The sequence below is a fragment of the Pithys albifrons genome, chromosome 2 (assembly GCF_047495875.1).
Source record: "Pithys albifrons albifrons isolate INPA30051 chromosome 2, PitAlb_v1, whole genome shotgun sequence".
Lineage (NCBI taxonomy): Eukaryota > Metazoa > Chordata > Aves > Passeriformes > Thamnophilidae > Pithys > Pithys albifrons.
In genome coordinates this window covers 49,778,332-49,790,691 of record NC_092459.1, presented here as the reverse complement: position 1 = coordinate 49,790,691, position 12,360 = coordinate 49,778,332, and the positions used below count along the sequence as shown (strand labels likewise).

Genomic DNA, 12,360 nt, shown 5'->3' with positions numbered 1-12,360 from the left:
AGCGGTTCTCCTTTTTCTGTCCATATATACATAATGAGTGTTAAGACTTCAGCTCTATCCCAGTAAATCCCAGGAGGTTTACTGTACCACTCACATGTGTTTGCCTTTTTTTGTTTGTTTGTGGAGTTTGTATTTGTTTTCCCCTATTGTTGCACTGAGCTGGTACAGTCTCCCTGAAGTCAACTGTTGCAAAACAGACAATGTTATTAGAAGTTTTCGTTCAGCTTTATTTGTTGAAATACATGTTAAGTTTCTATTATTTGAGTCTTGCGATAATTGATGCTGCCAAACAGCTAATTTAAAGGAACTTTTTTTAAAGTAGAATGTGGATCATTTTACCCCTTATCTTCTTGCACAAAAAAATCCTTAAACCAGCTACATATTTCAGGAAAATGTGCATTAATTTTTAATGAGGAGTGTTTTGGATGAGAGGGCATTCTACCAAATATCTTTTAACTTCAGTTAGTATTGGGAACTTTGGTCTCAAATCTGACTTCCGTGGCACATAGGAGAAAAGTAACACTTTCTACTGAATTGTCTCCTGTGTAGTGGTTTTTAAACTGATCATGTATGATCAAAAAAGCTAATGTATGATCTCTGTTGTGTGCTTCACTTTGGCACTGATTCTGGTTTGATCATCCATGTGCAGTTCTTTGGGAAGATGCTCAGATTGCCTCTTGTCATCTAATTTAAGTGATGGAATAAAGAATTTTGTCTCTTGAAATGGGATGTGGAATGCAGAGATTGATTTGTAGTGCTAAGGTGAGATGGTATGAAGATGTGGTCCACTGTATGATTTCGTTGAATGTTGCTGCCGCTGGAATCTAAGAACTTCACTAATGAGGTTTTTGTCAAGTCTGCTGTCTCAGTAGGTGTGGTGGGAACCTGGTGTTGGTCTACAGGGGTGACCTCCAAGGCATGGGACAAGCGCCCTGAATAAATCAAAGCCGGTGTCATGTGTGTCCTGATAAGAACTGATCAAAGCGCACATTTCTGAAGAGTATTTCAGTACCACAAATACTACAGTTTAATACAGAGTAGTAACTTCTACAGGGCACGTTCTTTGTCTGTCAGTACTGTGTTCTGGGGAAGTAGGTAGATCTAAGTGAAGCAAGACAACCTTGTATATGGTAAGCTGAAAACAGGATGTGAATAATACGAAAATAGAGAGAAGTGAGTAATTTGCTTTATGAGTAAATACTTTTCATTTGTTCACTGAGGAGGTGTAATTTTCTTTTGTTCAGTGACAGTCAGTTTCTGTGTTAAGCTTCATTTAAACAAACTTTACGACATATGTGTTTCCCACTCCACATTTTTTTTATATTATTTGCAAGTTCAAAGTGTTATCCTCACTTCTTACATTGAGTAGGATTGTTGATACCTTATCACCTCTCTGGCAAACAAGGGAGGAGGTGTGTTTGCCTGAAGGGTGTGGAAATGAACGTGACATCACAAATCGGGGGAAAAGTAAATTCGTAACTGTAGAGGGGGAGGAAAGTGAAGATGGATACCAAATGGCCAGGCCATAATAATGTAGATGGGATATATTAGGCAAGTTTCTAAGTATGTTCATATGTCTGTGGTGTTCCTTTTGTTGGTAAGGATGTTTGCCATTTGCTGGAACTCAGTGTTACTTCTGCATTTCTTTCCTTGAATTAAGTGTGTGTATGCTGCCCTGCTGCTTCTGTGTTGCAGCTTTTGCTCTTTCCAGCACAGTTTTCTGCTCTACTTACTAAAAATCCTTTAAATTCCTCTTGTAGTACTTTTTTTTTATTTGTGTTCATTGTAGGACGCCTGTAAGGCTGACCTACCATTTGCTCCTTCTTCCATCTCTCTACAGTAAGACTGCTCCAGGGTAGTAGCTTTACCAGTATTTCATCTAAAGGAAAGTCATAAAGCAACAAAATTGCTTCAGTTTTTGACCATTGTGTCTCAGCTGCAACTTTTTAAGGTTGTATTTTTATTATTTAAGGTTGTACTGTTTGAATTCGTTGTGAATTACGTAGGTTGTAAATTCAGCTTTTAAAACTAGCGAGTTTTTAGGTACATCTTGTGTTCTTTTGGTATGCAGCACAGTAGATTACAGAAAATCCTACACAATTAGTGTGAAACAAAGTAGAACTGACTTGGAGGTTGCTATCCACATCTTACGTAAAAGAGTTCTGATTGCTGCTGGCAGTGCGGTAGCTGGTGATGGTGGAAGGCAGTGAACTTGCTTCTTTTCTTCCAAATGACATTAATTGAACTTGCTTCTTAACACTACATGACTGTTTCTGCTGTGAAGACATAAATGTGACACAACCATCTCAGTTTACTGCCAGTAAGTTCTTTTAAATGAGCATTAAATTAGTATTAAATTATGTTTTGCCTCTAATAAATTTTGATAGTTATTTTTCTGTATTAGTTGCTGTTGAAACTTGTAACTTTATAAATAAAAAAAGTTTAGGAATTCTTTCTTATAAAGAACTTGTTAAATGTCTGAACAGTTCTCTGCTGTGTCTGTGGTGGTTCCTTTTCTGCTACAGCTTTCTATGATGCATGTTTTTATTTATTCCTTGGAAGAGAGTTATTAGCAGAGATTTCATTCATTCATTCACTTACGTTTTGACATAGTAAGCTTGAAGTAATATGAACAGAGCTTGTAAAAAGATGGTGAAAATACCTAGACTATACAAAAACCCCCACAAAACCCAAAAAGAACCTCAACCAAACAAAGTAACAACAAAAAAACGCTCCAACCAAAACAAACCAACCAGACCTAAGCCATTCCAGTGAGGGCTGCTGCACCCTGGAAAGGCATGCTTTTGCTTCCAGAGGTTGATGAGTCAGTCTCTTCAGGTTTTTTTGCTAGTACTGATCTCCTGCCTGCCCATTTTGAAATTCTCATTTGGCTCATCTGATTATCTCTCCTGCATGAAAGCTGGTGCAGTTTGTGAGTAGGTAGGTGGGGGGAACATGTGTAGCCTGAAAACTGCTGTCATGTACATCATCCCATTGTCAACCATTTGTAACCAACTCCCAGGAGAGTTAGACACTTCTGTAGTTGAAAGCAGCTGTTTTGGAGATTTCTGTGAAGCAGCCACATGCTTGTGTGGTAAACTGAAGGCTCATGGCCCCTTCAGTCATGTATTGGATGATGGAATTGCTTGTGGCTCAATGCTGGGGTCCATTTAAGAGTTACCAAACAGTTCACAGGAACTGACATCCTATAATGAATGTGAGAGCTTTTGTACATTAAACTGCAGCCAGATTCAAGACCTGCAATTTGTATAATGGAGGCTTGACTTCCCCTGTTTATCTTCTGCTCACTTATTAAGAGAATGGTTCAGTTTATTTTCCAGGATTGGGGTAAACTATGTCAGTGTTTTGGAGGAGTGGGAAAGGAGGACAGGAAGAAAAGGTCAACTGTTTTTTATACTGCTGTTTTTCTCCATGGTCAGGGCATTCTAATTATACCCTGGATAAAATATCAAATTTCAAAGTCCCTCACACAAGGAAGGTTCTCCGTTTCCAGTGGCCTCAGATACACGTGCATCCCATAAACATGTGTATCAAATGATTAGTATTAGGTGTCTATATTAGCTGATTACCATGTTGTTGTTTGATAATATCTTATTGGGAGCAGTGAAGAATTTGTGCCATGAAGAAGTATATCTTGTAGATGGGAGTTCTTATAGTACTATTTTCACTTTGCAGCTAAAGAAGATGCTTAGGGTTACAGTGAACCTTTCTTGACTCATGTGTTTGATTGGCTGTTGGACGACATCAGTATTTTAGGTAGCTGAATGATGGTGAGTTGCATCTGGCCTGAAAAGTGGCTTCAGAGATTTTTCTTACAGTGATGTAAAAACCATAGCACAGGGAAATGTAAAGGAGTAGGAAGTGTTCATTAACTTTATATTGGAGTGTTTCTTTCTTCTCCCCCTGCTTCAGAAGAAAGTGTCTGCTGTACTTTTTCTCTGATTATTTTTTATTAGGATCAAAGTGATTCTGTTTAGTTGTTTTCTATGCCAGATATGCAGTAATGGAATAGTTCAGAAGTGTAACACAAGATGGTAAGAAAGCCATATGAAATGTTCTTTATTTTTTTATTCCATCTGCTGCTATTATGCGGTAGATATCTTGTAACATGTTTTTGAAATAGCATTTTTTCAATTCTCTTATTCTTGTGGGTTTGGAAGTATTGGGCTGGGTATTAACATGTCATGCCTCTTAGAAAAGTACTGTAGGGAATTTTGTGGTGGGGCCCCCAAAATGTTATTAGGACATTGGAAAAGCAAAACTTGTCATATAATCTTAATTCTACCAAAAGCAAAATCAGCAGCATCTAGCTGCTTTTTTTACCTCTTGTCTCTTTCAGTTTTCATTCATGAGAGCAGTCCTAAGCATGCAAAGACTCTGGAGGGACACAAGCCGTGTTTGAGTGTTTGTAATCTTCAAATAAATACCAGCTCCATGAAGTAAAAATTGAGTAATCCTGAGGAGCGAGAGCTTTCAATTCTGAACTAGGCATTTGCTTACCCCTGTCTGTAGGGAAAGGAAATACCTGCAGCTTGGATAAAGTAGTCTTTTGCAGGATTTGGTCAGATGGAGCTTATTCCTGCAACCATCGAAGAAGTAATGTCTTTTAAGTTTCATGATGCTCTCTGTATTCTGTCCTATTTGCAATGAAATTTACTAATTTCATGCATTTTTGTGCAGTGAGATGTTTCAGAATGCTGTGGCTGTCTTTCCAGCTGAGCCTGCAGGCAAGGCAGACGGGAGCAATATGTTCTAAGAAGAAGTGTGAATTTTCTCGTATATTTCAGTGAGGGTTAATGGGAAAACTAATTAGGACAACTTGAAGCCAAAATTACTGTGTTGCACTTTGAGACAAATTATTGGAGACATCCATCAGATGTAGTTGGATATAAGCAGTATTCCAAGTTTAAATCCGCTTGAAGAGTTTAGCATCGGAAGTGAGAAAAAGAAGATTAAATCTAACTCCAAATTAATTAATTTTTAATTTAATATAGAGCAGAATGAAAAAAAAATCTACCCATATTAATAACTGTGTAATCTGGTAAATGAAGGAGATCATGTACTTCTAATTATCACTGGTTTTAATTCTAGTTTGAAGACTGTGTATAGGTAATACTAAGTAAATATTTTAGACTGAAAATGCTGTGTTAAATACTATCTTTCTTCTTTCTCAGATATGACATTCCTACTCTAGAAATTTGCATGGACTAAAGCATAGGTCCTAACAGGTTTTTTTGAATTCTAATATACTCCAGTTTTCTTTGAATATAAAAAAGTCTGGGACTGCTGCCTTTGCTGGACTGACTTTGTGCTGGGTCAGATTCAGCTTCTGGGTAAGGCACAATACAAAGGTTGGTTTTCTTGAGTGTTACAAAGGCAGCAGCCCTTAGCTGAGGAGTATGTACAAGAAGACATGCATTTCTTTCCACTGTGCATTTCCATCTTTACTTTCCCTGGGAGACCAGGAGGAGAGCAAGAGTCTCTTTCTACTCTCCTGCTGTGTATTCCAAAAGCAGGACTCTAACTCTGCACTTTCCATCTTACAATACATCTGTGTGAAACTCCAGCTCCATCAGGTCATATACCTCTTTGCTCTTCTTGTCACTGCTTCCATGTCCTCAGACAGAGATGGCCATGTGCCTTTATTTGTATTGCAGAGCGGGGCTGGAAGCTGCAGCCCCTGCTAGATAGACAGTGTAGCAAGATGTGCCCAGTTTGTAGTGGCCTTTTATAGAAGCGTCTAAGAGCTAGGAGGGAAGACGGGCAGACAGAGCTGAGAGAAGCTGATACTGTACCTGGCACAGGCAAGTAGTTTAGAATAGTTGACGTGTGGTAGGCATATCACAATTTTGGAAACTAATAGTGTTGCAGGATCACCATCTCCACTGTCATGGTATCTGTGTTTGGTTAGAGTGCTGTGATTTCTTCTGCTTGATGTGGGTTGTGTAACTTCCTGCCTGCCCCTTTAGCATGCCCCATCTCTTGAGCCAGTATCAAGACAGAGAACAGCCAAGAAAAATGTTTCTCTCTGCAGTATAGAATTTTTCAGGAAGAAGTACAGGGAGGAGGGAAATTCTTTCATTTTGCATGCGAAAAATGTTACCCCACATAAATTAGCAGCATGATTAATCAGGTAACAAGTTGGTAGTATTCTACTCTCCATTTACCTTTATCCTAGAATCACAGAATTTCCTGAGTTGGAAGGGACTCACAAGGATCATTGAAGTCCAGCTCCTGGCCCAGTACAGGACAGCCCCCCTGTGTGTATTCTCTGGCCGTCATCAGCACCCTATGAATAGCTCTTAAACTGTTTCCAGTTCATCCAGCTCAGACAGTTTTGTCCGGTCTTAAAGAGAGCAATGTTTTGTAACTACTGTAAAAGTAGGTGGCTGGTAGAGGAAAGAAACAGTGTGGTATGAGCTTATGCTTTGAAACGGGAGGGTACATGGTGGGGCAGTGACTCGTTAGGAGGCAGGAAGATTTCAGCAAGATTTTCTGCCTTCTTAGGAGCTGTGACATTAATGATGCAATTAACAGGTAACTATCAAGGAACTGTTTATAGTTTTGGGGGCTATAATGCATTTTTGGCATGAAAAGTGTGAGTATAGAACAGCATTGTTTTGTGTTGTGCAGCAAGGAGTGAGGCAGTCTGGTCCCAAATAGGGAGGGATATTCAAGTTGTGGTTAAGGATATCTTTACTTGAATACGTAGGAATAGAAGTGCTGCCATTTTTCAAAGGTGTTGAACCATTGGAAGCTCTTCTTTTTCTTATCTGTGGTATAGTATATTGAGTCAAATATATGCTTTAAAAGTGTGCTCAATTAATAATGTGTTCTGGCTTTCAGCAAATCACATTGACCTAGTGGTATGCCAGTTGTACTTGTTTAACAATTATTTTTTTTAATTTTAAATTGTCCCACCATGAATTCTTGTATCAGCTGACAAATCTCAAGGAAGTAGGTTCTCTCTAGGTTAGGATGAGAGAAACAAGAAGAGTTTATCTGTCTTGCTCTTGGCAAAAAGGAACACCAAAAGAATCTTTTAATTGAGCAATTTTATTCTGTCTATCTGCCACGAACCTAACGAGCAATATGAGCTAGCTAAGGTGCAGCCATGTGACTTGGTGGGAGCTGATCCTCTAATGGGAGGATTAGGTGTTTATTTCTGTTGTCCACAGACTGTGATGCTAAGCACATGTTGCTGGGTGTGTGAGAGCCCTCAGCTAGCCCCCAGTAACCTCTCCTTTACCTCTCTCATCTTTGCTCTCCTGTCTCTTCCTGAATAACACCTCACTGATTTCTCTGTTCTTGATATTTTGGCTTGGGAAAGATTTTATAAATTAAGATACATGCAGTTTAGGTGGAGTGTTGTATTTGGGTCTGTAAATGCAGACACTCACTCACTCCTCTTCCCTCCACACCTGCTCTGATGGGGAAGAGAATTGGGAGTGTAAAAGTGAAAAAAATTCATGGGTTGAGATTAAAACAGTAATTGAAAAGCATAAAAAAATGTAAGGAAAATGCCAGAGAGAAAGTAAGAAGCAGAAAAGGCTGCAAATGAAAACACATGCTGTCCACCAGGTGAGAGTTGCCTGGGTAGCAGCCTCCTCAAACCAACCTTCCCCCTAGTTCTGTTGCTGTGCATGATGTCATATGGTATGGAATATCCCTTTGGTCAGTTGGGATCAGCTGTCCCAGCTGTGTCCCCTCCAAGCTCCTTGTGCATCCTCAGCCTTCTCACCAGTGGGCTGGTATGAGAAGCAGAAAAGGCCTTCACTGTGTATAAGCACTGCTCAGCAGGAACTAAAACATCCCTTAGTTATCAACAGTTTTCAGCACAAATCCAAAACACAGCTCCATAACATTTACTGTGTAGGAAACCAACTCTATCCCAGCCAAACGCTGCACAAAAAGCATACTTTGAAATTGGTGAGATCCAAAAGGGATGAGTAGTCCTGTCCAAGTGATCATTGTTAAACTTGTTCCTGTCCAGCACTGCCATTTTACAAAGTGCCTTTAGTGGATTGTTTTACTTTTAAAAATGAGAAGCGGGATGATGGAAAGGGAAGCAGTCTTGGGGCTCTGGAATTGTGATACCTCTACCATTTGTGGAATAGAAGCTACTTTAAATTATCTGTGGTGGGGGAGAAATCCAGCCTGCCTCCTTAAAGCTGGGGAATGAAAAATGCTTCCTTTGGCTCACAGCTTGAGAATTCTCTCTAGATCTGCTGTTGCCACTGCTTAGTGCACTTTTCTTCTTGCAATGTTGGCAACTGAGCAAAATAAATCTGAACATCCCCCAATTTAATTGGTTTCCATTCTCATAATCTTGGATGATTTAGAAGGCCCTATTTTGTCAAGAAGCCTCTGCTTCTGTTTTTCAGTTTCACCTTGAATATGAGGATTTGTCTTCTATGCACTGGTGTTAATGAGTTCTGTACTGTACTTATTTACATGATAAATCTCTCTTCACAGATCATTCAACTTCAAGTGGTACATCCTCGTTTAAGCCCAGCCGATCACTGGTTTCTATTCCCACTGCCCATGTGATGCTGTCTAATGCCAGCTCTTCACTTTCCAAACACAGGGAAGCTTTCAAGTCTGATGGCTCAAAATGGAGTACAAGCTTTGTACGGTCAGGAGGAGGCAGAAATCAGGGCTCCCTGGACAATTCTCTTGACATGAAAGATGCAAGACCTGTAAGAAAATGGTCCTCGTTGTCTAAACTCAGCTCACCAAATACCTTCAGCCAGGATGGTAGTAGTCATTCAGTGGAATACAGAGCTGGTACAGACAAAGCCATGTCACCACAATTAAGGACAAATGGGCCAAGTTGTTTGCATGACAGCATGGAGTTACTAAAAATTGAGGACAAAGAAATGGGGAAAAAACGATCTCTACTGGACTGCAAATATAAATTTGAAACGTGCAGCAAAGACGATTTTGCTTCGGATTCCCCAGGCAGGAGACATGCCTTAGACTTGACCTACAGTGCCTTACCTGAAAGCAAACCTACGGCAGCCGGTTGTGAAGCTTTTGGGCAGAGATACGCGACACTGGGCCAGCAGGCTGTGAGTGGGACTCCCATACAACCAGCGGTGAGGACTCAGATGTGGCTTAAGGAACAGCTACGTGCGAATCCCCTGGACTGCAGACCCGCTGAGGAGCCCTACGGTGTAGCTGCATGGCATGTGCAGCAGCCTGAAGATTTTAGAATAGGAGGTGAACAGCCCGTTCAGGTAAGGCTAAAGCTTGGTGTTTGCTGCCATCGTGTGGCATCATGTGTTATACCTGAAAATAACAGGCAGTTTCTAATGAAACAGGACGGGGAACAGGTCCTCTTAAACAGGTTATGATGTTTTTAAGCTTTGGTTGGGGATGTTGCTGCTTGTTTCTCAATATTACCTGAGTGCAAACAGTTTTTTATTGTTTGTTTTGGTTTTGGTTGTTTTTTTTCCTGTTGTTTGCTTACAGTTTACTCTGATTCACTGAGCCATCTACATGGGACTAGCATTTCTTTTCATGAGACTGGACACAGTAAGAGGTTCATCAGATAACCTTTTCAGTAGTTTTTAGTCTTTGATCACAATGTAGTGGGAGAAATATGAATGTATTTTGATCTGAATGGGCTTAAAAAGAGGCTGCATTTATGCATTCAGCAAATTGAGAATGACTTCTGTGTGCTGCAAGGATGAATGAATATTCAATATCACTATGCCCAGTACTTAAAAACTGAATTCAGTTTGATAGTACTGCTTATCTTTTAACTAATTAAAATCAAATAGTAGTCAATGAATTTTGTTTATTGAAATAAAATAATATGTGGGTTTTATGTGTCATACTTAAAATACTCGTATAGAGAACATCAAGCACATCGTTTGAAGAGACAGGTAACTCTTTCTAGCATGACAACTCAGGTTTTGTTTCCAGCTCTTCCCGTGATGGGAAAATACAGTTTGTGACGGAAGCCAGTATTTAAAATCATGTTACATGTTCATGTTTACCTGTGTAGGTAAACTTGGCTTGGCTTGCCAAAAAACTCCCAAGCAATTTATAATATGTAAATTTGTCTGAAAGGCATCTTAGGGTTAGACTAGGATATTATCTGAGCAGAGATAATCTGGCTGTATGTGCAAGTGACCTGTTTTCTCTAGCCTGAAGTACATGAAGTAATTTACAAAAAGCTGTGCTCAAATTTTGTTGTTACTTCTGGTGTTTATGGAAGGAAAGACTGACAGGGTTAGAGGTTCTTGGGTTCCAGTTTCACTCTTAGTGGTGGCCTAGTTTTGTTTTTTGGTGGTGTGGTGGGTTTTTGTTGTGTTGGAGAGTTTTTTGGGTTTTTTCAATTGAAAAAAAAATTGAAGCCAATTAATATGACCAAACTAACAGTAATCCTTAAGGGTCTCTCTAAAAATCTGACATTGTTACAGGTACCCACCCTTAACCTTCATTGCTACAGAAACTCTCATCTTTCTCTTTTTAGTTTTTTGGAGGTTTTGATGTCGAGAAATTCCCCAGGTAGAGAGCAGAGGCTGATGGGCTCCTCTCAGAGCCAAAGTGACAGGAACTGAGTCACTGCTGAGGCTGAGTCTGGAGCACTACTGGGTGGGCTCTTGGCAGTTGGCATCAAGGAGCACACGGGGCATTTGGGAAGTGACAGCAAGGTACCATGAAGGAGCTTGGTCTATCCATTGATTTGAGTCTTCCCAAACACCTGAAACACATGCAGCTGGCTGCAGCTGTGAGAGGTGCTGTCTGTGAGCAGGTTACTGTGCCTGGGTGTTCTCCTCTTAGATTCAAATATATAGAATCTTAGAATGTTAAGGGTTGGAAGGGACTTTTAAAGGTCATCTCATTCCGACACCCACTGCCATGGGCTTTGAACACTGCCAGGGTTGGGCCAACCACAACCTCTGTGAGCAACCTGTTCCTGTGTCTGACCACTTCACAGCAAAGAATTTCTTCTGAATAGTTAGCATAAATTTTCCCTCTTCCAATATGTACCTATTACTCCTTGTCCTATCACTGCAGTTCCTGACAGAAAGTCCCTCTCCAGCCTCCCTGTAGACCCCCTTCAGATACCAGAAGGTTTCCATAAAGTCTCTGTGCAACCTTCTCATCTCCAGACTGAACAGCCCCAACCTCCTCAGCGTGTCTTGGTAGGGGAAGGTGCTCCAGGCCTCTTATCAGCTTTGTGGCTTCCTCTAAACTTGATCCAACAGTTCCATGTCCTCCTTATACTAGGGACACCAAAACTATATGCAGTACTGTAGGTGGTGTCTCACAAGGCATCACAAGAGATAAACTTCATTTATTCTTTCCTTCATTTAGGTATGTGTCTCTTCATTATCTTTTATGTACCTTTAACAAAATGCTTTGTTTAGGATGGGTGTTTTAGAAACTTACTTTTGTTTAGGTGTAAACAACTCCCAGCTTTTGTCTTTCATTTCTCACAATTGCTTTCTCACTCTGATTGTGATTAAAGACATTGTGAAGGCAATGTTTAATGTTTGAAACAGATGAAACCTTGTATGTGTTATTACAATTACTCAAAAACTTTCATCCATGCTGCTGAGCTGTGTTTAGAAGACAGAGCCAGCAGGGAAAATACAAGGATTATTTGTCTCTCTAGCTTGGATTCCTAAAGCAGTGATGCACCTTTACAGATTTTTGAGATTGAAAGATTATAGAATGAAATTGTACCTAAAACTGGCATTTTTTTCTTTTCTTTTCTTACACCTGTTACTTTTACGTCTGTGTGGTGGAGGTCCCTGGTGGCCTTAGCCAGGACTTCCATTGATACGATCTGAAGTCCAGTTGATGGGCCTTGAAATGTGATCTGGTTTATTTCCTCAAGTGATATGTGTTTGTGAAATAGGACCCAGAGGAACAGAAAGTTAAAGCATCTGCAAGACTGATGAGCCTTTGGGCTCTTAGAGGGATCCCCTGCTGGCCCTCCCTGCCTGCCCTGTCTTCTGTTAGAGGTTACAGCCATAAGGATACAAATCTAGATTGAAAGGCTCTATGTTTACATGTAAAGACATTTCTTTGATTCTATTCTATAATATATCCTTTTATCTGAATATGTCTCGGTACATGCTGTGTGTCAGTACAGAAATTAGGTTTAAAATGAAAGCATGTCTTTAAACTTGTTGGAGATAATACAGTGTGAAGGAAGGTTTCAGAAGGTGGCATATCACCTTATTAACTCTCTACAGTGTTGCAGGTATCACAGGAGGAATCTCTCTTATTTTTTTCCCATGTGTGAAACATCTGTATGATTATTTGATGGTGTGCTAATTTGTGTCGGAATATAGCAGAGATAATAGATGGAAATTG

At 40.0% G+C, this 12,360-nt stretch overlaps 1 protein-coding gene across 3 annotated transcripts in view; it reads left to right on the top strand.

Moving 5' to 3' along the window:
- Nucleotides 1-12,360, top strand: part of CEP85L (centrosomal protein 85 like) — a 148,620-nt gene that overhangs the window by 75,852 nt on the left and 60,408 nt on the right. For all 3 annotated transcript variants that reach the window (XM_071548967.1, XM_071548966.1, XM_071548965.1), the window contains exon 3: nt 8,497-9,260. In XM_071548967.1, the coding sequence (XP_071405068.1) occupies nt 8,497-9,260 (764 nt within the window). The remainder of the gene's footprint in view (nt 1-8,496; nt 9,261-12,360) is intronic.